This window comes from Etheostoma cragini, chromosome 5, assembly GCF_013103735.1.
Source record: "Etheostoma cragini isolate CJK2018 chromosome 5, CSU_Ecrag_1.0, whole genome shotgun sequence".
NCBI classification, from domain to species: Eukaryota; Metazoa; Chordata; class Actinopteri; order Perciformes; family Percidae; genus Etheostoma; species Etheostoma cragini.
The window spans coordinates 5,938,554-5,966,147 of record NC_048411.1 but is presented as its reverse complement, the minus strand read 5'-3'; the positions used below and the strand labels follow the sequence as shown (position 1 = coordinate 5,966,147).

The 27,594-nt window shown below is 39.5% G+C and overlaps 3 protein-coding genes across 4 annotated transcripts in view; 1 reads left to right on the top strand and 2 right to left on the bottom strand.

Annotated features, from left to right (window-relative positions):
- abcb9 (ATP-binding cassette, sub-family B (MDR/TAP), member 9) overlaps positions 1-6,506 on the bottom strand; it is a 10,451-nt gene extending 3,945 nt beyond the window's left edge. Inside the window, exons 1-7 of the mRNA XM_034871789.1 lie at positions 4,858-6,506; positions 2,779-2,893; positions 1,156-1,286; positions 847-1,052; positions 568-765; positions 313-441; positions 35-223 (exon numbers count right to left, since the gene is read on the bottom strand). Of these exons, the coding sequence (XP_034727680.1) occupies positions 35-223; positions 313-441; positions 568-765; positions 847-1,052; positions 1,156-1,286; positions 2,779-2,893; positions 4,858-5,551 (1,662 nt within the window). The 5' untranslated portion in view covers positions 5,552-6,506. The remainder of the gene's footprint in view (positions 1-34; positions 224-312; positions 442-567; positions 766-846; positions 1,053-1,155; positions 1,287-2,778; positions 2,894-4,857) is intronic.
- Positions 6,507-8,953: 2,447 nt separating this feature from the next.
- zgc:113436 (uncharacterized protein LOC503528 homolog) lies at positions 8,954-17,107 on the bottom strand. The gene is made up of 8 exons (XM_034872432.1): positions 16,727-17,107; positions 16,015-16,208; positions 13,977-14,088; positions 13,730-13,868; positions 12,507-12,561; positions 12,139-12,396; positions 11,058-11,174; positions 8,954-9,294 (listed from the first exon to the last, which is right to left on the bottom strand). Exons 1-8 carry the CDS (start codon positions 16,893-16,895, stop codon positions 9,037-9,039), a joined length of 1,302 nt encoding a protein of 433 aa, XP_034728323.1. The 5' UTR covers positions 16,896-17,107; the 3' UTR covers positions 8,954-9,036.
- A 674-nt stretch (positions 17,108-17,781) lies between these two features.
- ogfod2 (2-oxoglutarate and iron-dependent oxygenase domain containing 2) lies at positions 17,782-25,370 on the top strand. Of its 2 annotated transcripts, XM_034872433.1 has the most exons (7): positions 17,782-18,138; positions 18,244-18,300; positions 21,139-21,249; positions 21,341-21,442; positions 22,082-22,204; positions 23,278-23,535; positions 24,839-25,370. In XM_034872433.1, the coding sequence occupies exons 1-7, from the start codon at positions 18,004-18,006 to the stop codon at positions 25,103-25,105; spliced, it is 1,053 nt and encodes a 350-aa protein (XP_034728324.1). In that variant the 5' UTR covers positions 17,782-18,003; the 3' UTR covers positions 25,106-25,370. The 2 variants fall into 2 exon arrangements, with proteins under 2 accessions (XP_034728324.1, XP_034728325.1); XM_034872434.1 differs by lacking the exon at positions 18,244-18,300 and having other exon boundaries at positions 17,789-18,138.
- Positions 25,371-27,594: the final 2,224 nt, after the last annotated feature.

Here is a 27,594-nt window from a genome sequence, read left to right as displayed (position 1 = left end):
ACACATGATGGCAACAAGATCCTTCAGAACAAACCTTGAGAATCTCCATCTCAGGGCGTGTTGGGTAGGCAAACTTGATATCTTTAAATTCCACCACACCGGTGCATGTGTCTGGAGCCTCTGTTCCATCAGCTGGGTGTTTGGGTTTCCTGTCCAAGTACTCGAAAACCTTCTCCGCTGCTCCAACTCCCTGCATGAGGCCCGTGTACACCGAAGCAATATTCTATAAAGTAAACCACACATGACTTTGGTTTAGGGGTTACGTTTCATCATACACACATTATGAAAGAAATTAATAAAAACAGATGAAACCTGAAGACATTCTCCCAGTTCCAGCATGTATATGAAAAAAGATATCAAGGCACCGCTACTCATCTGACCGGTTATTACAAGGTGGCCGCCATAGTAGAGCACAGAAACCTCTAAAGCAAGCTCTGAGATCTGAAAAACAAAGAGATCTTATTGATACCCACACTGTAACATACAGCTACTGTATTAGTAAGGTAGATAAAAATCTAAAAACAGGTTTACAGTTTTAAATCTGAATGGACAACTGCTGATACCTACACTACTGGACCACATGTAGCCAGCATAGGCCAGGGCTTGTTTTTTGTTGAGCTGGAACATGACCAAAAGTTTGACATAGTAGGACTCGGCCTCCCCACATTCGTTGGCAAAGCTCCGTACTGTCCTCATGGATGAAATGGTTTCCTCTGCAACTTTATTGGCATCTGCAAGGATTGTTTGCACCTCTTTGGTCAATTTCTTGAATAAGAAAAAAATACAAAAGTTAATTTAATTGTATCGGTAAATAAAAGGATGCACACATACATTGATCTAATTTACCTTGTAGTAATTGCCATAAAGTTTAGAGACAACGGCAATGAAAGGGAATCCCATGATGGCCACCAGTGTGAGCTTCCACGACATCCCAAACATGAAGATGAAGACACCAATGCCCTTGATGGTGCTCCGCAGGAAGATGTTGATATTCAGGGAAAGCAGGTCACTCACCTGGGTGGTGTCAGCTGACAGACGTGAAAGGATGTCACCTACAAGGTGATATCGGCATGATAAAACATTAGGACTGCTCTGTTGAAGAAGACCCCCGCACAGGGGGAGAAAACAATAGTGCAGATATCACATCTATATCACCTGTATGGTTTTCATCAAAAAAGCCAATTTCCTGCCTCATCAGAGTTCTGAAGAGATGGTTCCTAAGCCGAAGGTTTAATTTTGCTATCGTCAGAGTGAAGACTCCTCCACGTACTCCCATTGCAAGGGAACTGAGGAGAGGGCAAAGATGTGACAAAGCATTTAAGTTTTTCAACCTGGACCCTATTTTCCAATGATTTTGAGTCTAAGACAACAGTCTTTGACATTGGTCCAGTATTAAGCAAGACTGCTGCAGTCGGCAGTGGAGCCCAGACTACATACCTGAGGGCCGATATTATCACTGAATAACCAAAGATACCCTTTAAGTCTGGTTTGGCAACACATGTTCCACTCGGGCTTCAAGTCTAGTTAGGCAGCTTTTCCATACAACTTCATTTATTATTACATTCACTTTCTTGATCCCTCCCACCTCTGTGTACTGTCTAACAATAGCAAAATGCCAAAACAATTATAATTAGGTTTACAATACATTAAACACCAGGATTCTAGTTGCAACAATGAAATAATTTGGTTTTCAAAAAGTGGTCCTCGAGGGGGTCCCCATCATATACTTTCTTTATAATTCCATCCATAAATAAAGCCCAGTTCAGACCAAAGATTCACTAGACACAATGACAGAATGTATGACTATTTTGGTAATGGGTTTCATACACTTTATGTAATAAAATTAAAATAAATTGTCATCAGATGGGGGCCGTGGTCTAATTTTTGTCAGTTTAGGGGTTCTCGCTTTGGAGAAATTTAAATAACCACTGATATAAACATATCTGTCACCTTATATTGATCTGTAATTATTGTCTCTTTAATGCAAGTGGTTTTGTTTTGAAAATGCCCACAGGATCAATTCAATTCAATTTTATTTATAGTATCAATTCATAACAAGAGTTATCTCAAGACACTATACAGATAGACCACACTCCAGAATTTACAAGGACCCAACAGTTCTAGTAGTCTCCTCCAGAGCAAGCAATAGTGCAACAGTGTATGTTACATCACAGTGATGACAAGGGCCACACGAAAACTGCAGACACAGAATTCCGCAGAATCTCCGGCAGATGTTAAACAAATTCAAAAATAAATAAAAAGGAAACTCAGAATGTTAACACATCACCACAAGCAGAAATAAAAACATTTTGGATCACTGCTGAAACTGTAAAAAAAAAAAATCTATCTCCAGATTCCGTTTTGGCCTAGTTGTCAATCCCCAATGTGAGTCGAGTGCAGACTTGAGTCCACATGCTCAGATGTTAACGGTTTACGGCAATTTGTGACATCCATTAAATAATAAACTTTTCTCATTAACAGAAGATGGGAATCATTTCAAAAACGTTTTAACTATCTATGATTGTTTAAATGCTAACGTTAGCTCAAAACGCCATTCAACTTACAACCATTGTTGTGTTGGATTGCTGATTTGTAGCCAACTTTGTTAAGTAGGTCCATTTTTACTGTATTACTGTATTAGAGAAGCCTCTCTTTAGCATCTTCAATGCTACTTGTCGCCAAATGACGCATGCACGACTCAAATCTGCACTCGACTTCCATCCGAGAGAGACACTAGTAATGACACCTCACGTCTTCTGATGGTCTCCTGATACTCACCTGGAAATAGCCAGCACCGACAGTGTGATCACAGGCTTAGCGAAGTGCTCCATGCTCCGGTGTACCACAATGCTGTCTATTGCTTTCCCATAGTAGTACGGTATAAAGGCCTCACCTGCAGGTTAGAGAGAGAGGATGAAATACTATGTGAAAATACACTGTATAACTTTTGGGAAGAAAATAAGAAACTCTGAGTCCCCTTGTAAAAAAATTATGCCAGCAATAGACATTTTTCTATAATTTCTGATAGACACAAAGATTGACTGAGAAAATAATCATCCGGCTCATACAAAATAAAAGTTAGCTGTAGCCCTTGTTAAAGGGGCCTTCATTTACACTGTTGGGAGTTGTTTTTAAGGCGATGGGGCATTTTATGTGTTTTGAAGCTAATCATGTGTGTGTGAATCTGTTACATTCCATTCTCTTAAAACTCTGAACAAAGCCCGTTTTAACTGATATTGTAAATTTGTCTCATACATGATTACAGTACACTGTTTTCCTTTCTGTAGATGTATCTGCGTGAACCTACACTGAACCGGTCCTCCTGTCCTATGGAGCCACTTTCTTATCTACTCTTACGTCATGAAAGTGAATGGAGAGATTGTTAGGAAAGGTGTATGTTCTTGTGTGTCTTTAGAACATTGTGAACTGAACCCTGCTTTGTGTTGCTTTGTTCTTCAAGATCTCATAACTGCTTTCAGAATCAAGTCACAGAGATCAAGCCAGTAGATGATACGATACAAACCTAAACCTACAAAAATATCTTCAATAAGGTGCTATATGGTCCTTTCACCACTGTTTTTATCTCCTAGCTCAAATGCTGTGTCTGTGGGAAACATAAGGAAATCAAAGCCCAGACTGTTTTACTTTTGACATTGAAGTGTTGCCACGTAGTTGCGCATAATGAGAGCAATAACTAAGTGTTGCTCAATCTGGAATGAATAACAGAATCAAAAACTATAGACTCAGTACTTAAACACAATTGCCAAGACACTGAGCTATTGCACAAGAGTGTTGCAATCCTTTGTACCGAAGTCAATACTTTTTGGAAGCTGACGGAATAGCCTCCAAAGTACTGAGTATTGAAAAATGCCTTGTCATTCAATGCCCAATTTCAATACCTAGGAGCATAAGTGAGCCAATAAGCATGCAGCGTGCTTCCACCTAAATCTAATAATGCTTGTGATTGGCTGTTGGCGTTACACGTTGTAGAGGCGGGCAGAGAAAAACTCTGTTACACAGAGAGACGGTGCTCACGTAGGTGTAATGTTGTCATTTATTTTTGTTTTATAAAATTGGTTTTATAAAAAGTATTTTAACGCATGTATGTAATGTTGACATGATTGAGCATGATATATGCTTAAAGCATGAGTTACACATATGACGTTTGATAGTTTAAAAGATAATTTTGTAAGTCAACACAGTCACAAATTATTTTCAAACTGTTGAAGTTTTCGACTGTAAAATTACGTAATTAGAAAGACTACACACGAACAAAGTTGCATGGTTGACGTCTCATTACATGTGTTATGGAACAGAGCTAAGCTGCTGCATGCAAACATGGATGATTTTTTGCGTGTGTATGTGTGTTGCGTGTGTTCGTATGCGTGTGGAAGCCACAGATCTTAAAAAAAGGCTGTTGTGAGTTGGCTGTGTGGTAGCCTGCTTTTAAAAATGTAATCAGAATGCACTGATTTGCTGAATTCCATAATGACCAGGGACATTTTTTGCTGACTTTTTCAGGCTTTATGTGGACCAAACTATGTGAGAAGGCTATATAAGACATGCAATAATACAGTCAAAGATATTTTACTTTTTTGATTAAATAAAGCATGTCAATAAACTATACAGTTCGATAAGTTTGACACCCCTGGCTTCAAGCATATGTCATATTACCAGGATTTAACTGAAGTACTTCAAGCAGAAATGATGGTGCCACTTCAAATGTCTGTGCACGTCCCTGCGGTTTTGGCATTGGTATCATCACATTTTAACGACAAAACGCCCAATTTGTAACAGACAACATTAAACACTTTGACTGGACTGGTATTTCAATACTATAATCAAGGAGAGACTCACACACAGCTGAGATGATGAGAAAGAGGACCGCTACAGAGAGCAGCCCACCATCCTTTCTGCAGTAGAGCAGCAGACGTCCCAGTGTAGCCCCAGAGCTGGTCTTCTCCTTCTCCTGGCTTCCCTCCTCCTCCTCCTCCTCCTCCTTCTCATTCTTTTTCCTCTCAAACCCTACCTCTTGCTCCTCCTCACCAGCTGTCTCCACCAGCTTGTCAGTGTCCTGGGAGCCCCCTTCTCCACTGCTGCAGCTGTTGTTGTGACTGCTGGCCGAGTTGGCCTCCTTCCCCAGCAGTCTCCAGAGCAGCAGAACACCCAGAGAAGAGGCACAAGTCCAACATATCAGGCTCAGGATCCAGGGCTGGTGGCTCAGAGGCCCCAGCTCGCTCAGCATCAGCAGCTTTGCCAGGGCGTAGGTGGCAACAATAAGGCAGTGGAGGACAATGAGGGTGGTGAGTTTTGCGACCCTCGGTGGGCCGTCTTTTCTATTCCATGAAACCCCTATGGAGGCTCCTAGCAGGAGAGAGGCTCTGAGCAGCACAGTCCCCCAAAGGTCCAATACTGACTGGAGGATGTTAAAGTTCAGGGCATCCTTTACGAATATGCTCAAGTTTGATCCGTGTGTGTACACAACAGTGGTGACAACCAGGTCTAGTAGGGTATACAACACAGTGCAGCTCACAGCTACTCTGATGCCCATGCTGCTTATCAGGATAGTTATTCAGAAAGTTCTCATAAGTACTATGAGTGTTAAACTAGGTAATAATAATAATATTATTAATAATTATAATAATAAAGACTCTAGCCGCTCACAAGTGGACATATAGTGTGATACACACAACACACTCAGAAGGTACAGGAATGACTTAAGTAATTTCTTGACACCTACTTTTATTTTGAAGGGGAGTACTTCCGGTCTTACGTAGCTCGTAGCTACGGGGGGGAATGTGAGGTAGCTCTACAATAGCAAGTTCAATTTTGTCACAACGCAGTAAACGATTGTCCGGTAAGGTTGCAATATCAGTCTAACAAATGGTTCACAGCATTAGTTGTTAACTAGCAACGCAAGTTAGCTGTTAGCAGGCGGTGAGTGGTGTTGCGTCATGTTTCCAACGAGTCCGTCCGTGTTATTAAATCCATTAATGCCCATCCAGGAATTCACTTATTTACTGTAGTCTCTCTCTATTTATGATAAAATACACAGCCGCGTAAATATGGTACCCGGCACGCTAAGAGACAGCAGCTAGTATCTAAACCTGAGTCACGTTAGGTTTGTGAACTATGAACCGAACTTCATGTTAAGTAGACACCGGTAACAAAGATCGTCTACAGCACCGAGGTCTAGACCTGTTTCTCCTGTCAGCCATTAATGACATTAAGAAAAAGAGATACCCCCTCGCCCTCGAACTTAGACTAATTCCCCACTTATGCCTATTTAGAATGTCAAATGTTAACTCGTCGAGTTTGTAGCCTAATGGTAGGCCGTGTAAAGTGCATAGTAATTGAGTCTTTTTAAGTACCTGGTTGATGAGTGACTTAAAAGTGAGCAGGCAAGTGTCTCCACGAGAACCCATGCAAACTGCCTAACATGTAGCCTACATTTCCCATGAAATTACTAGACGCACAGTGGTTTTAATGTACAGAAAAGGAGTCCGAATGATACCTCTTCTTCTTTTTATCTCAGTTGTTGCGGAAGTAAACGTTGTGTGGCTCCTCCCAATGCTGCCCACAGGTACTGAGGGAGTGTTCAAGAGCTCCGGGTCAAAACACCAAAATGAATGTTAATGTTGAAAAATTGTGTAATCGTCCTCAATGAAGAGAACTTTCTCTCGATGAAAGTGACTTTTTGTTAAACCCCAGCTGTTAGAATATATATAGTAGTAGTAGTAGTAATATATAGTCAAAGGGGGATTATTATTATGACAAAGAAGTCAAATAAGATCTTATAATAGTTCACTATAAACTAATTTCAGGGCGTGAAAAAAGTAATTACTTAATTACTTAATTATTACTTAATTATATTATTATGAATATTATTGTTATTATTGTTATTATTATACTAACATTAGTAGGCTATTTCAAAGTAACTATATGCAACTTTTAAATGTTTCTGAAACTTTATAATTGTTCATCTGACTATCATAAATGATCTGTAACAGCAAAGGAGACAATAAAAGAACGCTATTTTTATACAGTTTTTATTAATGCCTCTGCCCGGGTATGATTTTTCAGATTTTTCCCGCAAAGTCACAAAAAGATTTTCGGCAGAGAGGCAGCGCTGTGCACTTTACATTCTGACGGGTCACAGATGTCACTGAACACCGGAAAAGCCTGTGTTTATGTATCATGCCAGGTAAAGGGTGGAAGGACATTTCTTTATAACCTAGGCCTGATTATATTTTAAGTTATCTGTTGTAGTTATGGCTGATACTGGGGCAGGGCAATCACAGAAAAGAAGAAAATTAAACAATGAAAAAATTAAAGCTAAAAAGGAAAGAAAAAGTGAAAGATGAGTCACACTCTCTGTCGGGCTTTCAATAGATTTTAGGGATTATAAATTATTCAAAACTGTTCCAAAATTGGCCAACAGGTATGTAATAAGTCCATTTAATTAATGAAATACCTTTAAATTGCGCGATGTTGTACACCAGTGGCTCAGTCCGTAGGGAGTTGAGTTGGAAACCGGAGGTTCTCTGGTTCAAGTCCCCGTACAGACCAACGCACAACATGTGGGTTGGTCTGGGCACTGCCAGGTTCTCTTGAGCAAGGCACTGTACAACCCCCCCAACGGTGCTGGTCCAGCTGTCAGCCCACTCTCTATGACATCTCTCTATTTGTGCATGATTAAGTCCTGAGCATTTGTGTATATTTCAGGTCTGTGTGTAGTGATTACTAACAAAACAGAGTGTAAATTGTAATTTACCCACTGGGGATCAATAAACAGTATAAATTAGCATTACTATAATAACTTAATTACCCACAATCCCACAGTGATGCCTCTGATTGGTGGAACTCATGCTGGAGGAGGGGGAGCTGTCGGTACCCGATCTGTGAGCATGCGCAACATGAGAATTCTGTTTTTCGAGGATTTATGACACTTCACAAAACACTTGAGCTTTGTTCAACACCTTCAACTTTGAGTGATCGTGAGTGTGAGGTTGAGAAAGGAGACCACCCCTGGCCCTACTTAAGAGTCCTTGTTTTAATTCTTTGGAGTGAAAGAGTGCCTACTCTGCCTGCCGGAAAGATCCGGTGAAGGTCTTCAAAAATTCACTGTAAAATTTGAAGAGACATATCAAGGTAAGGTAGAAATGTAATACACAACTGGCCCACCAGCTTGAGCTATTAGGAAGCGCTAGCTAACTAGCTCCCCGCGGTTCATGACACGCTGTGGTGTTGTAATTTCCTGTTACTTTAGTACTTCCACTAAAGTGTGGGGCTGAAAGGTCCCATGGCATCAAAAATTCATTTTGAGGTTTTTTAACATTAATATTCATTCCCTCAGTTTGCCTATGGTCTCCTAGTGGCTGGAAATGGTGATAGGTGTAAACCAAGTCCTGGGTATCCTGCTCTATCCTGCTTAATTCCAAAGGTCAAAGGAACTTTATAAGGATGCATAGTATTCAGGATACCATACCAGATGATAGAGATGATTTCATGGGAAGTACCCCATTCCAATTTCTAGGCATGGTGAAGAGTATGTAATGATGTGGGGCTATTTTAATTAATAATTTATGATCAATTATTTCCCTAACTATTTAAAATTGGTGTCCTTAAAAGGTTGGTTTTTTCCTATTCTATTTATTTAAAAGGCATAAAAGGTCAATTTTCGAAAGATGACATTGTTAATACTCTGTTTAGTCAATTTTGGGTTCATAAATTTATGAGCACCACTATATGTGGAGACTGTACTTGTATATTTCCAGTTATTAAAAATTGACTATACACCAAGGTTACACAAATGAAACAATACTTTTATTTTAAAGCATTGTACCTTAAAATTGTTATGTATGACACAGTGAAAAAAATAAGTTAACATCATTTTCATGGGAAATAATGCGTTTTAGGTAGGGAAATAGGGGGAAAAGGTCAACAATTTTGTCCAAGACGTCAGGCAGCTCATGACGACATGAAGTCGGGACTCCAATGATCGGTCCACTCCACAATCCTTGGTAACGACCCTGCTCAGTGTACGTCAGACTCAGCTAAGTGATACGATAACTCAGTCTTCATGTCCTCTGCGCTGCTTTGCTCAGTTGCCAGCACCGTCTCAACAGGAAATGATAAATACAAAGTGTCTTTAAGTTTTTTTGGCGAGGGCGAGTCTCCTGCACCGAACAGGGGATCTGCGATTTTAAATGTCATTGAGGGCATGTTATGTGTCCTGCGTTTGACGTTCTTCTTCTTCTCTTGTTTGTAGGCTGCGTTCATATTGGCTATCACCTGAAAGTGAAAAAAATAGACAAATCACATATAAACTGTCTGAGCTAAAAAGTGTTGGTGTATGTTACAAATACCATATCGGCCAACAACACACGGGTAAAAGTGTTAACTTTGTATCTTTAATAATTGATCGTGTTTCTAGGTCAGGAACACGTGGGGTAAGAATCTAGTTTCTGCCGTGTTACACATGACTGTGTTCACAAGAATGGGGCAAAAACATCACCATGGCAACATTGTGTCTGACATACACGTCAAGTACCATATCTGGAGGACATTAAGAAACATACACAAAGCAACAGAAAACTTGTAGTTCACAGCAGCTGTGGCTAATCAGTGAATTAACAAACTCTTTTACAGCTGCAATTAACATTTACAATTTCTGCTTTTCTTAACCCAACAGCTGTTCAGCAAGAAAGCTTTGATTAAAAAAAGGACTTCCTACCCATCAAAAAAACTTAAATTTGTGTTTCCTAAGATGGAGAAGGAATTTCCCACCCTACTCCGCTTCTGGTTGACCTACCCTGGTGTTCTTACCCTAAACCTAAACAATCTCACTCCTAACCAATCCCCAACCAGAGGCCGAGTAGGGCGGGACATTCCTTCGTCAACCAAGGAAATGCAAATTTGCACCAAGACAGACAAAGTGAGTGAATAACGGGTGAACATAGTGATAGCATTAAAGTGCTCATAATTAGCTTTTTCCCTTTCTGCTATTGTGTTAAATAAATGTTGTGCATGTTATAGTTTCACGATGTGAAAAAGCCTAAAGGACTTCCCCTGAAAAAACTGTTCACAAACTGCTCCAAACAGCTCTATTGTCGTCCAGCCTTTACTTTTGTGACAAACGTGAGTCATTTTGCGTCACTTTGTAACACGCGTTACAATGCTCGCGTAGCTGCTAACGTGGCACAACCTCAAACTCTGCTTCTGACTAGCTAGTAGTCCTTAGGTAGGTTCTGAGCATGTGTGACTCCCAACAAAGATAGAACAGAGTAGAATAGAGTAGCTAAAACAGAGAGCTCAACACACAGGGTGAAAAAAGAAGCTGCAGCAATGGGCAGTACAAGAAAGAATTGTGTTTTTAGAAAATTAAACATGTAAACCTATACTGATGACTAAAAACAATAAATACAATTAGGAACCTGAAAATGATTATAATATGAGTTCTTTAAATAGCTTAAAAACCTTAAAAACTTAACACTGACTATTAATTGGCCGCTGTAGCTTAGTCCGGGAACATGGCTTGAATCAAGTACGCCATGTAGACTGGTAGTTGATGTTATGCAAGTTTGCTTTCTTGATCAAGGAACCAAACCCCCACCCGCCCCCTTGTGAGATAACCACCTCACTCTGACATCTCTCCATTTGTTTTTGCATTTGGGTCAGTGCTATATAGCTGTAAATATAGCTATATAACAACAGATTGGGGGCAATAAAGGAAATTTCTCCACGCAGGATTAATAAAGTACACCTTCTTCTTCATTACCTAACATCCCATCCCAAAAAAGAAAATTAATTAGAACCGAGAAAGGAGCGTCTGATGTGCAGTACATTTGACAATGAGACAAAGAACCAGCATCAATGCTTGCTCGTGGGGAATTGCTGGTAAACCATAGTGTGGTCTACTAGACCTACTCTATCTGTATAGTAACCTGAGATACAGTTTGGTTACGATTTCTCATTCACTTGAATGGGTAAGCATGTCCAAACTTTTGACTGGTACTGTAACTCCTGTTGTGATTTGACAAAACAAAACAAATTACCAGCTGCTTCACAGAGTTCTGCTGCTCCTGCATTATGGTCATATACGTTGAGGCCTTCTCCTTTGTGGAATACATGTCTTGCTCTTGGTCGTCATAATTCAGCAAGCTCAATGTAGTCTAGAGGAAAAGGAAGTAAAATTAGTTAAGCAGAGAGAATCATATGGGTGGCAGTAGCTCAGTTTGTAAAGAGATGGGTTGGGAACCAGAGGGTCACCGGTTTAAGTCCCCTGTACAAACCTAAGTTGAGTCCTACTACTAAAGTTATAACAGCGCCACAAGCGCGATGACACATGGATGATTCGCGGGATTGACTCCTGCAAATCTGCCGGTTAAATGGTCATTGAGCTCAAAGTAAAGCAAATTAACAACAAAAGCCATTCTTTCACTTGTGAAATAAGTGTTCTGCACATAGCCTAGCTAGCCCTACTGAAGGTTTGGTGTATAGATGTAATATGTTAAAACGCAATTAGGTCGAGCACAGTCAATTTAAAAGAAACTAATGTATTCACTAAAGACATATATGTGTTCCTGTTTCTATGTCTACATTGAACGCCTATATATTGCTTAAGCTACACTGACTTAAGACAATAAATAGTATGGCTTAAAATGCTTTCTTTTCTGTGACAAAATGGCTCCCCTGTGAGCAGCTGCATGAGGTGTCAAGTTGGTGTGTGCAGTAGGACTGTGTTCTTCCTAGCAATACTAACTCAAGTGGTCCAAGTGACTCGCACAACCCGGTTCAGTTTAGTGAGTGACTCAGAATAACCCGAATCCTTAAAAGGAACCGGGTTTGCCAGGCCTAACAGGTGGGCCGGTAGATGGCGAGCCAATTCACCTCCTAGGAACTGCCAAGGGGCCCGCCCCCCCAAAAAAATCAAGGCGCCTGTTCAGCAGTCGCAGCCCACTTACTCTGATTTCTCTCCATTTGTGCATGTAAAGTGTGTGTATTTCAGGCCTATGTGTAGTATGTAATACCAACAGAGTGTAAATTGTAATTTCAATCAATAAAGAGTATCAATTTTTAATTTATTTTTTATCTTCAACAAGGTTAGAATTGATTTTCTTGACAATGGACTCCTACCTCATTGGGTAAATGAACTTTCCTGTTGAACATGAGGGAGTAAGGGCTGAACTTAGTGGTAGGGTTGGTGGATGTCCGGAACAGAAACAGCACAGGGTCCAGGAAGTCATCCCAGTCAGCCTGCTTGTCCCTCACCATCTGCACAATGGCTTCCTTCAGTAAAGGACTGGTGCAGTCGTGGAGCGGGTTGAGCTGAGGTTGATCCCGAGGAGACACCGTCTGTGAGATGGTCCACCTGTCACATAGCAGCTTTGTCGCCTAGGAAACACGAGTATGGGCGCTGATAAAACTGGCCAACGACAGCGCTACTATATCTGATCTTTTTATTTATCGGTTCATTTCAATTAGCTTTGTCATTCATGTCTCACCTCATCACAGAAGTCTGCATTCTGTGTACACACTATTGTTTTAGGGGCACCAAACCTGATTGTACAGAGAACAGAATGAGTTAATGTTCAGTTTAAAACATCTTGTATTTTATGGAAAATCTGCAGGGCCAGAATTAGACCTGCAAAGATGAATCAATTAGTTGTCAACCAGACTATATCCAAAATTCCGCCAGATTGTCACTCTTTTCGGCCGGATGTCTGTTGCCTTTAGCTTTTTTATTTTTTTTTTATTTTAAACTCCAGTGGCTTTATGAGGACTATGGTTAACTGCTCCTCAGATCTCTGCAGGTTAAGTCCAGACAGTTAGCTGGACTATCTGTCCAATCTGAGTTTTCTGTTGAAGGACTAAAACAACTTTTAAACGTACACACATTCCACCTAAACAAGTTCCTTCCCGAGGCTATCTTGCAGCAACAACATGGCTCCGTCTGGTGCTGAGTACCGCCCAAGACGATTGTGATTGGTTTAAAGAAATGCCAATAAACCAGAACACTATTTTCTCCCATCCGAGAATGCTATGTCGACGAGCCAGATCCTAATCCTTCTGATCCCAGCTCTGTTAAAAGTCCCAAAATGTAGCCTTGGTGCAGAATTACAGCCACTAGAGCCAGTCCCACAATGAGCTTTTCCTTAGGACATGCCATTTCTGAGTTTGTAGGGGCAACGTAGAGGCAGGGGGTGTGGCCTTGAACAACTGCCACTTTGCTTTTTTGAAAGTCATGATGTCTCTCTCTCATGGGCAGGTAGAGCAAAGAAAGGGGACGTAACCTTGCCCCTTATGACCTCATAAGGAAGAGGGGAACGCATATTGATGTTTAAAAAGCCTCAAAGTGAAATTTTCCTTCCATGGAACCTTTAAATGGGACTCTTTTCTGTTTCCTCACTCCTCTATGCCAGTAAACTGAATATCTTTGAGTTTATGGCATCCCATAAAGCAAACAAGTAATCAATTAATCAAGAAAATAATCAATAGTCAATGATGATAACTATTAGTTTCAGGCATAGTCAGACTAAAATGCCAACATCTTGATAGTGGGATTTCATTCAAGACTCGGCCGCAATTGTGCAATGATCAATAAAAAAAACACGGAATAATACGGTTCAGAAGGACATGCCAAGCATAAAATAACACATACTGAAAAAAGACATCTAAACAGTAGATTATATTGGTAAAACCTTGTATGATTATCAAATGTTTTTACCTGTATATGCATTTGGAAATACATCTTGCAACAGAGAGAGCATCTGTCTTTTGCACTGGAAAAGCTTCTGGCCATTTACTAAAGTAATCAATGAGGACTACAACACTGTTGTTGCCTTGCTGTGTCTCTGGGAAAGGCCCTGGTAAAGAGAAGAGGAAAAAAGTCTCAAAGTGTGTGTGTGTGTGTGTGTGTGTGCGTGTGTGTGTGTGTGTGTGTGTAATTTGCTGAAATTAACTGAGGCAAAAACCTATAATGTCAATCCCAACAATATCCCAAGGTGCGTCCACTTTTATAGGCCGGACGGTCCTTGCCAGGTTTTTATTCCTCTCTGTGTGCTGACAGGTCTCACATACTTTTATCTGAAACAGGGAAACAGTAAGATGAAACTCTAGGGCTGCACGATATGTGGAAAATATGTAATTGCACTTATTTTTGACTCATGTTGCGATTGCGATATGATTAACAATATTGGAGGGAATGATAATTTTTGTGTCGTTGAAATATATCCAAATTTGAAAAACGAATACTATTATAGTGTGACTTTTTTTTGGGAGGATCTGTACCAAACAAAGATTTTTTTTCCTTTGGTCTGTAGTAGGGCTGATTAATTGTTTACAGATCCAAATCGCAATTTGATAGAATGCAATCAGCTAATCGTGAAGGCCTCGATTAATCAAAAGTGCTTAGTTGAATTTTTGGTTTAATAAAAATTGTAATACTCTTTATTTTGCATAGGATCGTGTAAATTTATTTAACAGGATTGTAGAATGTGCAATATGCAGATCAAAAATTTTAGTTTACAGTAAAGTAAAACATTTTTTATTAGTATAACTTTAGCTTTTGTGATGCAGTATCTACAGTATGTTCTCATCCTTGCATATAATTAGGCCTGCATGATATTTAAAACAACTGACCTTTGCGATATCTTTTTTTTTGCAATATATATTGCAAAATGAAGAAAAGACTACTTTTTACAACATGACATAGATAGTTCTATTTGGAAATAATAAATAATTCTTTACTACTGGGGTGATTTTGTGGGGGAGTGCATTTACATAAAAAATAGAAATGAAAAAGTAACTTTTCTTCTGTGACCCATTCTTTGTTGAACTTTAATGCTTTACAAACACCAAAGCAAGTAAACACTGACTGCTCTTCTGAAGTGGTTGGAGAGAGATGTGGCTTGGTTAAATACACTAGTTGACTGACACGTAGGCCCGCACGATTAATCGATAAATCGCAATCTTGATTCATCCAGTTCCAGTTAACTTTTTTTTTTTTCACGAATTTGATTCTCATTTAATTTTACAAGCAGACTGCATCGCAAATGGTACTACTTTTTTTTGTGAGTTTTAAACATAGACTGTACAAAATATGTTTTAAAGCGCCCCAATGCTCTCCTTTCTATTCATTGAAGCCTCTTTGTTTACAGGCTTGTGGTGAGGCGCAATGTGTTATAGGTGCCAAAAAATCTGTTTGGTACAGCCAATTTGTTTTGTACAATAAACATTACACTTCGGGACAAAAACAATTGTGATTCATATTTTTCCCCAAATCGTGCCATAAGACTATTGTATTCATATAATACTATCAATCGAGGCTAAAGTGAATGATAGTAATTACAAATGCATGTTGCTTCCTTTAAATATCAGGTTGTGGTCGACTAGCGGGGCCAGCTTGTATGTTTGATCAACATTGATTGTGATTGGTGGTTTGCTGTGCATGCAGACCTGCACACACTAGCAACAAACTGTGTATCTAACAACACTTAAATAAGTAAAAGTAAAGTAAGTACAATTACGTTGTATCTGAAACAGGCTGCTGTTGTAGATTCATTTTACGTTTACAGCATCCGTACTGTAATGTTAGTTGGGACAGACATTGTGATGCAGACGGTGAAACAAAAATACCTTGCAGCCCTGATAAGAATATCTATAATAAGAGCATGTTATAATGCTCCATGTTTTATCTGTTACACAGTGAGCTTGAGCTAAATAAAAAAGAATTTACAATATTGGACCTTTGAGCAAAACAAAAATGATAAAAAAAAAAGTCTGTAGGATAAAATGTGTAGGCTGGGACGTCTTTTCAGCACCACAATACTTAATTCAGAATGGTGTGACACACATTTTGCCTGTAACAAATAATATGCTCTCCCCCCCCTTACGATTTGTAATATTGCACTATAGTCGATATTGCGATTTCGATCAAATATCGATTAATTGTGTAGCCCTAGTATGTCCAATTGATGTGAGCTGAACCTGAAGACTTAAAGATGTACATACCCAATCCACAACATCCTTGATGATCCCCAGCCAGTAGTACTTGCTCTGGATCCTGTGGACGGTCTTCTTTTGGCCCAGGTGATGACCGATGTCATTAAAGTGGCAGTCGAGAAAAATCTGCCTCTTCCTGTCAGCCTCGATCACCACCTCCCTCTTCTCCTCTTTCTTGGGTCCCACATAGTACAGCTTGCCCTCTTGAATGCACATACAAATGAAGAGTGGGACAATCTGTTACACACGTTTGGTATTTAGTTTTACTGAATGATATGCTTTATTGAGAGAACGTCATAGGCTACTTCGTTTTTATATTTCTTGAAGGGCATGCTTTCTATTTTCCAAACACCAACTATCGCCAGAAAATGTAGACTTTTATTAGGAGGTCGAATGTTATTTCTATCATTCTTTTCCACCACAGTACGCGGTAATTTAGTAAGACAATTTAAGAGCCAGTTTTAGTAGTTGCAGACCTGATATTTACAGTGCTTGTTATAGTGAACCACCAAGATATTGAGCCGAATTGTCTATAGACTCCTAACGTGACACATACGTATACTATCTTACGTCATGTCCAACGGGTTATAACGTACAAGCAAGTTTATTTTAAATTGTTCGTTTTTTAAATGAAGTTTCGTGATGCCAACAGACGTTTTTGTGAGCTAGAGAAGAACTCTGTGTTTTTTTCATTGGTAAATGGTATTAAAATACCCCTTACCGTCAATGATAAATTTCTGTGCGTATCTTTTGAGATTCTTCTTTCGTAAAGGATTCATCGTCTGAGGAAAGCAGCCTTTAGCCACAAAAGTGTAAATGTCACCGAATTTATTGGAGCTGGACTCAACCACCTCCTCCTCAGCCACTTGCAACGACTCCACGCTTAACATCTCCGGTTAGCTAGACTTTTCCGGTAATACAATGGACCGCGGGTATTAATACACCTCAACAAACTAAAAGAATGCTGACTGTCAACCACATATTTAGCAGCAGTGCTAGCTATTGCTACCAACGACTCATAATCTACAGCAAAACCACATCAGTTGAAGATACAACGCTTGTGCTTACTGCTTGGCTTCTTTCTCTTCTTCTACTTTAGCATTTATGCGATTGCTATCACGGTTTTGCATTGGTGCCCCCTTCTTGACAACGAATGGTACTTCCTGCCGGCCCTCTTAAAATGAAACGGAAATTGGACTTGGACTGTCTAGTTTGAAAGTTTTGACTGTAAAAATGAATTGTCAGAAGAAAAAAAAAAAATTACAATTATTACACCAAGTGTTTTGTCGACACCTCATGGGAGAGCGAACTGTTAAAAAAGCAAAACCAACCAGACAATGACTTCCAAGCCAAAGGCAACTACAGTTTCTTTGTCGGCTTTATCAATTATTTAAAGTCAATGAAGGATTACAATGCCCATGATATTTGCAAGGTTATTTCCTTAAGCTCTCAACATTTCTGAAGGCGAGCTCTTGTGTTTTTGTTTCTTCAAATATGTGCTGATTCCAGTTTCCATTTATTTTAGCTGTCAAAATGTTTTTTTCACTTAAAGTTACATAATTTAAATGTCACATAGCTCTCAAATCATGAGCTGTATATTATTAACAGTCTAGTTTCAAATACATAATATAGCGTATAGTGCGTGTCTGCCCTCTAGTGGTCACAATTTGTAACTGTCAATTTGCCATAATACTGGCCAGCCTACCTACTCATAGTGTTAAAAGTGGTAGCCTACCATTTAAAATTTGTTTGAGATCTGTAGTTATTGGCACTAAATGTATTATGAAGAATTTATAGTTGGATGTAACTGCTACCTTTTTACCCTCTCTGAAAAAAATGGTCCACGTTTTTTAATTTGTGGACAGTACTTTTACTTTGGAGACTTCGAACCGGAAGAGTATGTCTGTTTGTTGCTGCTAGCTAACACAGACGTAAGTGTTAGCTGTGAAGCTTGTGTTATTGTGTTATGCGTGTTTTATTCTATTTACACGGGCAATTATGACAAACAAGGGAGACAAAAATGGTCAGTTTTATATCTGCAACTGTTTCACCACTGATAATATTTTCCTGGAGGACTACAAGATCCATGTCCGGTTTTTATCCGAGCAGCAGTTCAGACAGGATTATGAAACGGTGAGTCGATGTTAGTTACATTTAAAAACAAAACTAGTATTTGGACTTTAGTGCCTCGTTTAAAACTCTACTGACAACAAGTGTATCTTAATTGTCGCTACACAGCTGCTTATGAGGCTCGGCTGCGTGACTGACCAACAGTTTGGGGATGTGTTAAAAAAGGTAAGAAAGTTAGTAAGAAAGTTTGTTCGTGACTAACAGAACAACAATTTAACTAAGTTTGGCTCCCCTTTTCTGACTCATTTGGTTGGTCTGACATCAGTTAGGTTCATCCAAATTTAACCTAAGGTTAGGTGGGACGTTAACTTCAACCATATAACGGATAATACTACTTGGGTTACCCTCACTCATACATTTCAAACACTCCCTTATTGAGCTCAAACGTTAGATCATTGATAAAGTAAACTAAGTAATCGATATTAAGATAATTAAAGGTTTATTTCATTTAATTAAAAAAAAAAAATAAGGGATATAGGCCACAAATTTACTACTATCAGTTTCTAGAAAGTGAATAATTGTGGGGTTTCTCAACCTTCTGTATTTGTAAATTGAGTTTTTCTGGGTATTAAAGTCTTACAAAACAATACATTTGATATAGAGATAGACTGATATATTGGCCAGGCTCATATATTAGCTTATTACAGAGATTACTACAGAGGCTATGTTGTTACTACTGTGTATGCCGGCTGATAAGTAACAAGAAATGTCAGACAGAAAATAGCTTAAAGTGGGGTTAGAAAGTTTGGGCACCCCAGGTAAAAGTTTTTATTAATGTGCATAAAGAAGCCAAGAAAAGATGGAAAAATCTCCAAAATGCATCAAATGACAGATTAGATATTCGTATTGTATGTCACAAAAACTTAGATTTTATTTCCATCATTTACACTTTCAAAATAACGGCAAAAAAAATAAATGGCGTCATCAAAACATTTTTTTTAACAAATTTTACAAATGTCTTATCTGTCATGTGATGCCTTTTGGAGATTTTTCCATCTTATCTTGGCTTCTTTATAGACATTAATACATTTTTTTTACCTGGTGTGGCCAAACTTTTGAACCCCACTGTATATTCAGTTTCTCCTTTAGGCTACATACGTTTTCCACCATAGAGCACTGAGACATTTATTTTTACGCTGTAGAATGTCTCACTCAGTTTGTGTCTTGGTCATAACTAAAAAAAAACAAGATCAAGAATGCTTGCTCATGTCATGTGTTTATGTAACAGATTACTATCTGATAAATCCTCATCCAATATATTATTAACATCATTATGGGCCTCAAACATCCAGTAGGTCAGGCTATAATTTCAAGACTTTGCCATGGACTCTGGACGTTGCATAGACCTTGTTGTAGCGGCAACAACAAGAACCAGTTCCAACTTGGAATCTTAAAAGAAAAAATTGTGATTCCAATGGAATTTTTACTTTATTTTATGTTGAAAAAGCCCGGTTGAACTGTTAAGCGCCATTAAATCAAATTAAAATGTTCCTCTTATCTGTGAAATAAGCATTTGACCCGTTTCAACTCCGCCCTTTAGAGAATCGGAATGTAAAGGAAGAATCGGAGTAGGAATCAGAATTCTTAATGTCATAACAATGCCCAGCCCTACAAATAGGTTTATCAAAGAAAAGTATTATCACATAAATCTGTAATAAAAATGATTAATCACATAAATTGTCACGTGGTTGTTTGGTTTCATCCCGGAGACCCTCCTGTCTCCAGTGAAAGAAGCATCCTGGTAGAGAGAATGGTGCTAAGATGCACCATGCAGTGTACAGATACAGTTAATAGGTCTACATCTCATGAGGATCCATGTTGTTCAGTGTTTTGTGGAAGACTAGGTGCACGTATTAGGCCGCGGGGGGTTTAGGGGTCCTCCCTTAAGAAATGTTATGTTTTTAAATAAAGAAATTTAAAATGCAATTCCACATTGTTTTACATTACATCATTTTTATATACATGTTACATAATGTTGGAAAAGCTGGAGCAGATAATAAATAACACTCAAAATGCTTAAAGCTATAGTGCGTAGTTTTTATCGCCCCCATAAGGAACTCTAACCCCACAGTAGGGCTGTGCTATATGGAATAAATCAAATATCACAATATTTATTACCAAATACGTTGATATTGATAACGCAACGATATTGTAGTGTTGACTATATAAAATATTTACACAATGAGATTTTTATTATTTTGATAAATTATCATCAGTAATGTGTATATAATGACTATGTCGGTAAAGGCAAGAAATGGAACAGCTAGGGCAGTCTGGTGTGTTCAGAAAGTAACATCACTTCACCGAATGCAGCCTTGAAAAAACCAAGAAAAGACACCCCGTATGTCATATTACAATATCCAAAATCTAAGACGATATCTAGTCGGATCACAAGATCGATATAATAACGAGCCCAGCTCTACCCTACAGTCACATTAGCTACAATAGACCTAGAAAAAGCAACAGGCTGCCATCCATATTCAATTTTCAAAATTTCCGCTGCCACGAGCAAGGCAGGGCCAAAATAGACAAGAAGTCTATTTTATGCAAATGCTGAGCAATGCAACAAAGTGGCTGCCAATCAGAGTGAGGCAGCGTGAGGGCAGCGTGACGTATGAACGTTGGTTAATTGAGTCAAAGAAATCAATCAAGATGGCGGAAACGCTTCAGGACATCATGTTTCTGTATAAGTTTGGCATTTTATCTCCAATTTTTTTGCTTCTGTTGAGAAATAACTACGTTCATTAATATCAAAAAGTGCACTTAAGCTTTTAGGACAAAACTTACTAAAGAACAACATTCATTAGATGTTGAGAAAAGTAATTTAGTTAGTTTTGATGCTTGATTTTTACATTAATTCGGCTTGGGTGCTGTACTTTAGCCTTAAAATGGTACAACAGGATAATCAAGTTGTGTTCAGTGATCACTGGAAAGCATTTTGTCTGACGAGGATGAGATCATGAGGTAATCCACCTTATTCTTCTGTATGACTACCCCGTTAAGGTTTCACAGGAAGTGCACAGGCGGCGGCGTCTAGGTGTGACGTCTGCTGAGAGAGCTGCTGCTATCAAAGACACGTACCAGCCTCTCCATCCTCACGTCTACCATCTGCAGGTACTTATTGCACCAGCCACTTTTAAAAGTGTCATTACTAATGTGTTATGAACACCTTGCTGAGACACACCTGCACACCACCTGTCCTCAGGAGTCCTACCTCGCACCAAAGTTTAAGCAGATTGTTGAGTACTGTCGAAGCACTGACCTCAGCGAAGAAGGTCTCGGAGACTTGTTGCAGGAAGAGGCAGGTGAGCTGGAAAGTGTTTTCATTTCCTCTGAGCGGTAAATGTTCCAATAAGAAGTAGTAGCTCACTTACAATACAATGGAATGATCTCTGTTATTAGCACAAATGTTCTCTTTTTATTGACATCAATGAGTACTCATAACGCCGTGCAAGTCTTTTAGTTTTTACAGATGACAAAAAAACAAAAAGTGGAGCAGTCAATGTTCCCGAGCCTCAGTTTTTCAATGTAATATGGAAAGTTATTAGACTTTTTACAGTATATTAGGATAACTTGGGCTCAGTTTTCACATCAGTTTCAATGTTCAAAACTTGAAGCTAAGAGCAAAAAGTGACTTTATAAATTCTTACCTTTAAACCCACAAGTAGTAAGGTAGTTTTGAGTCTCTTTTTCACATAATTTGTGGAACAGATAATACATAAAAAACACAAAAAAACGTAAAGACAAAACTTGCTCAAGAAATCCAACTAGAACCTTTAGATCTGAGAAATGTCTTTTTTGTTGCCTCTGTTCGGCTTAGGCGGTGCCCAAAACGGCTAAACCTTATAACGGCAGGGAAAACCCTGATATTGCTTAAATAGATTAATGTATTAAAATGCTACATGGAACATCTTTTATTGACTCCCATCTTTCTGTTGAAGCGATAAAAAGGGTTTATCGCTTCCCTGTGTTTGAGAAAAGCTTCTGTGAGGAGCTGGTGGAGGAGCTGGAGCACTTTGAGCAGTCCTCGGCCCCGAAAGGAAGACCCAACACCATGAACCACTATGGGGTAACGTATGCCTTTCTACAGGTTAAAACCCCTAAAAGTGCCGGTTAATCACTGGTCAGTCATTCATGACATTTTGATTCTTGGCCTACTGCGGGCCATGAATTATGAGAGGTACATTCCAGGCAGGGACATGCAGGGACCAATGAATTTTCTAGGAAAGTCAGAGAAATTCTAGGGTAATTTGACAGTGTGGAACATGCATATCGTCGCTGTCGGGCTAAAACAGTGTATCTCCATATTTCAAATTTTCATAAATGAATGTTATCCCCCTTTAGTCTACGGTTTTGGACATACAAGGTTTTCACCTGACGGCGACGTCATGCTCCAGGTCTTTGAGCTGAGACGGAGGCCTTGAGCTGACACCTTAAATTAGGAAGATATAAAATGCCGAAACCATGAAAGAGCTCCGACTGCAAAAGTTTTAGGCAGGTTTTAAAAAAAAAGTAAGAATGCTTTAAAAACTGCAAGTGTTAATAATAGTAACACAGCATCTGTTACAGTTCAGGGGATTAGAGGCCCCAAGCGCAGAGAGCAGGCAGGCAGGCAGGAGAAATGAGGATTTATAAACCAAAACACCAGGGCAAATACAAAAAGGGATCCAAATATGCAAAAAACAAACGACACAAGGAGGTCAAACTGAAGCAGGCAAAAAAACAAGGCCAAAACTCACAAAAGAAAAGGATAACCAAAAACAGGAACACAGAAGCCGCAGGGGAAATACAAACAAACAGACCAGTTTGGTATAATTGGTTGATCATACACCATATTACAAAAAACAAACTACAAAATCCCTGACTTTTTGCAAGTGTGCCTATGAGAATTGATGCTAGTTTGAAGGCAAAGAGTAATAACACAAAATACTGATGCGATTTAGATTTTTATTTTGTCCAGTTACTTTGCATTTTGTAAATTGATAAAATAAACTATCATTATTTATCTTTGTAAAAACATTCTTAGTTTTCAGCATTTTTTTCAAGGTCTTGCTCAGTACTGTAGAGTCTTAAGAAGGTCAGAATTTAACATGAGGGTTACGTTCTCTTATTGTTGATATTCGGTTTTTCTCTCTCTTCCAGATCCTCCTGAATGAACTGGGCTTTGACGATGGCTTCATCACGCCCCTCCGTGAGCTCTACCTGCACCCGCTCGCCTCCTTGCTGTTCCCGGACTGTGGGGGACGCGGCCTGGACAGCCACAAGGCCTTTGTTGTTAAATATGACATGAATGAAGACCTGGAGCTCAGCTACCACTACGACAACGCAGAGGTCACCCTAAATGTTTCCCTGGGCAAGGACTTCACCGAGGGCAACCTTTATTTTGGTGATATGAGACAGGTGAACATGTCAGTTATAACGCTATACTGTACTATAACCAGTCCCTCCAGGATTTTGCAGCCTTTTTTTAGATTGTTTCAGACCAAAAGACCAAATTTTGAAGGAGCTTTTGTAAAAAATTGCAATAAAAGTTGTAATGTCTTTTATATGTTTGTTGCAATGAAGCGGAAGACAGAGAAAGTTTTCCCGTATAGTTCTTTAAAAATAAAAAGGAAACTTGTTTTGAGGAGAATAAACGTACTCTAGGCTGAGTTTTACTAGTAACTTTACCAAAAAAACTCAGGATGCTGCAAATATTTGTATGATACGAAAATGGCCGGTTAATAATTTAACAGTTAATTTGAACATGCTGTCAGTAGATTGTTGATGTTTACATTGTTAGTTCATTTCCTCTGGCCTGGTACACACATCCATACGGTTTGAAAAAAGACTTTAACTTAGACTTGCTCTTACAATAACTAGCGTAGCTGTCCTCAATTTACGTCATTGTGCCGTCTTATCTCCGTTTTTTCCTGAATCCACCGTGTGCGTGTGCGTGTGCGTGTGCGTGTGCGTGTGTGTGTGTGCGTGTGCGTGTGCGCGCGTGCGTGTGTGCGTCGGTCGAGCCGACAGGATTGAAACAGCAGCCAATTCAGTGACTTTATAGTGAAAAAACGTTACAGCGTACATTGGGTGTAAATAGGCAAACAGGTTGGCGGGACGGGCTGAAATCTTTTGCGCGGTCTTTTGCTGTACGTATTTGTTGCTAGATGTGGCATGTTCGAGTTAGACACATCTCGTCCATGGATGCATTAGACATAGGTCTTGTTTTCATGACAGTTGTTTTCTGACCTGTATCTGAAAAACACGAAATAATACCCTACCCGTTCTCTGGGTCCTTTACAGGGTGACTAGACACCCGTCCTATATCTGACGTCTGACCTTTTAATGCTAATGTCGTGTTATAGGTTTTAAATGTAATTCATAAGGGGCTTAACAAGTCTTAAAGGCCCTGAACAGCCACAAAGGTGTTTTCAGTTAATCTGGCTGACTGGACTTCTTCCCAGGACTGCGGGGGTGTGTACATACTGATCGGTTGATGTATTCCTGAGTCCCTTGTTAGCTTCTTTGCATCTGTTAGGGCAGGACAAATGACAGCTTTGTCATTCTTATTGGTGAAAAAGATTTGTGACATAATAAATTCCCATCTAAGCTCCGGCCTAGCTTCAACCTGAGAAACCCTGTGTTATTATATTTCCAATGTCATTTCTATACAGTAATGCTAAATCGTGTCTAAAGTAAGTGGTTGTGTTGGCCCCTGCAGGTGCCTTTAAGTGAGACTGAGTGTTCAGAGGTGGAACACAGGGTGACCGAGGGGCTCCTCCATTGGGGTCAACACATGCACGGGGCCCTGCCCATCTCCTCCGGCCAGCGCTGGAACCTCATCATCTGGATGAGAGCCTCACATGAACGCAACAAGCTGTGCCCCATGTGCAACAGGAGGCCTACACTGGTGGAAGGGGAGGGCTTTGCTGACGGGTTCACCAAACAACCTGAAGCCCTGCTGAACCATTTGTGCGTTTTGACATGACACATCCCGTTGCTTCCAGCGTTTAAAAAGGGGACTTTGGTGTCCCCAGGTTGCACAGTAATATCAAAAGAAGACACTGGCAGACAGGAGTGTGTTCAACTACCTCAGATGTATCCTGAAAGACTGAATTATTCTGGAAATGATTTAAGTTTGTGTAACATACATTTTCTGTCAATAGACAGATATGCTACAGTATGATTGTTGTACAGTTAATCAAGACAACACTGGGTCAAAGCCATTAAATGGAATAAATTATATTGACACATTTTGACTGTATCTTCGTCCGCTTATCTGGGGGTCAGCAAGTCCAAAACTTCCCTTTCCTGAGCCACGCTAACCGGCTCCAACTGGGGAATCACAAGACATTCCCAGGCCAGGTTGGAGAAATAATCCCTCCACCTAGTCCCGGCTCTTCCCCAAGGCCTCCTCCCAGCTGGACGTGCCTGGAACACCTCCCTAGCGAGAAGCCCAGGGGGCATCTTTACCAGATGCCCAAACCACCTCAACTGGCTCCTTTCAACGCAAAGGAGCAGCGTCTCTACTCTGAGCCCCTCCCAGATGACTGAGCTTCTCACCCTATCTCTATTAGTGACGCCAGCCCCCCTCCTGAGGAAACCCATTTTTGCTGTTGTACTCTTGATCCCGTTCTTTTGGTCATGACCCATGATAATACTAATGGTACTATAATTCTGTGTTTCTAAATTTGGTGTGGTGTCCCATTTTATGAGGAGTTTATGAATGACTATTGTCTCAAATATTAGCATCTAAACAGCATATAAACATCCCATACTGGTCAAGCCCCGCTATTTATATACAGTATGAATGAACTGGATCTTGTACCAAAGAATAAAAAATAAGGTTTAGACAACTCCAGCTGTGTCTGTATTAACAATTCCAATACCTTGTAAGTCTGTAAGCATGTTTTTGTAAAACTTATTGAAATCATTTTACTTAAGGTGACATGAGGCCAGGGATTTCTGTGGCATTCAGGCACAATAAATATAGCAGGAATAGTTGATGTTAACCTGTGGAGTTTTTTACCACTAGCAGCGCCCTGTAGAACACATTCCTGCAGCTGGTTTCATGCTATTCCCCTGACCAACAGTTAGTGGCGTTCATGAGAAAAGAAGTGTAGCAGTATGTAAAGGCTGGGAAGAAGAAGACCGCAAGCTGGCAAACATGGCTGCATTTCAGAAGTGGTTCAACACGCCCTTGTTCACTTCCCATAAGCACTTGCCCTCTGCAAAATCCCTGCCGCCATCTTAAATGTCCTTTAATTGTCTGAAAAACTGAAGGGAACTTGGTGAGCTCTAGCTTTGGAGGGCTGAGGGAGCAATTGAACAACTATAGTCACTCCAGAGTTGGAATTCACCCACAATGCATTGCAGTCATGCATTTGGTGCATACATCCATGGTTAGGTGGAAGGGATGTCATATAAAACTCTGTTGCTGACCGCAAAAGAAGAAAAAGATGAATACATTAAATTAATACCTTTTAACGTCCTATTTGTTAGCTTGATTTTTTACTTAAACGTAACTAACTTAATTAGTTTAACTTTATATGTATTATGTACTAGATAGTTATATGTGGGATTTCTTTATTTGCAACATTATTTGTAAATGCATGGTAGAAATTCAGTTTTTGCAAGATGTAAGCATTAATATGATTAATCATACAGATCACAAACTTGCTAAATCAGAAATGTATGCTGCTGATTACCAGCCTCCTTAAAATGAGTCTGTGGGTATTTATGATGTATAATATAATATTTATAATAATATAAAATAATGTATTTGTATAGTGCCCCATTATACAAGAAATAGAAATATTAAGAAATAGAAACAGTAATGTACAAAAAGGAAATTGCATGTAAATCTACAAAAACGGGGATAGAACCCCATAATTAATGGAAATAAGATGGAAAATAAAACACTTGAAGCAGTAGCGCTAAGCCTACAACTGCCAATCGATCCATATAGTTTTGGCTGAAAGTAAACAAGGGCAGGTGTGTTTTCAATCCACCGCTCCTGCCCCGTCCATTTTTCCTCTGCTCTCCATAGATGCATCTCACTTCCCTTATAAGGTAGGGGATCCTCCTCCTGCTCCTATGTAAGGCTGCTCCTTACATAGGAGCAGCCTTTTTGGAAGCCTTGCAGCTAAAAGCCGTTGTTCTCCGCCCATACAGCTGATGTGAATTAATGTGATGCTTCAAAGGAAAGGCCGTTGCAGCCCTCTAAACATTTCCTTGTTTCTAAGACGTGCGGAAGGCTTTAGAATATTAAATAATTCAGAGGAATTTCATGAGGAATTAAGGAAAACAATAGACTTTTTGCTTTGGGGGTTTTCAATTTTTTTTTCGAATTGTTTGGCTCATGATCTTCAGCAGATTGTAAACACGTCTCAGGTATCTTCCCACAGGCCCTAAAAACTGCAGAAATCAAGCTACTCTTAAAAAAGAACAATCTAGATAGCCACTAATGAGCAACTG

Coding starts and splice junctions, on each gene's coding strand:
- zgc:113436 (XM_034872432.1), bottom strand. CDS start 16,895: ATGTTAAGCGTGGAGTCGTTGCAAGTGGCTGAGGAGGAGGTGGTTGAG. Junction 12,397..12,506: donor ATGCAGACTTCTGTGATGAG/GTGAGACATGAA, acceptor CGTGTTTCCTAG/GCGACAAAGCTGCTATGTGA. Junction 9,295..11,057: donor AGAACTCTGTGAAGCAGCTG/GTAATTTGTTTT, acceptor TTTCACTTTCAG/GTGATAGCCAATATGAACGC.
- ogfod2 (XM_034872433.1), top strand. CDS start 18,004: ATGACAAACAAGGGAGACAAAAATGGTCAGTTTTATATCTGCAACTGT. Junction 21,250..21,340: donor CTCACGTCTACCATCTGCAG/GTACTTATTGCA, acceptor ACCTGTCCTCAG/GAGTCCTACCTCGCACCAAA. Junction 21,443..22,081: donor TGTTGCAGGAAGAGGCAGGT/GAGCTGGAAAGT, acceptor GTTGAAGCGATA/AAAAGGGTTTATCGCTTCCC.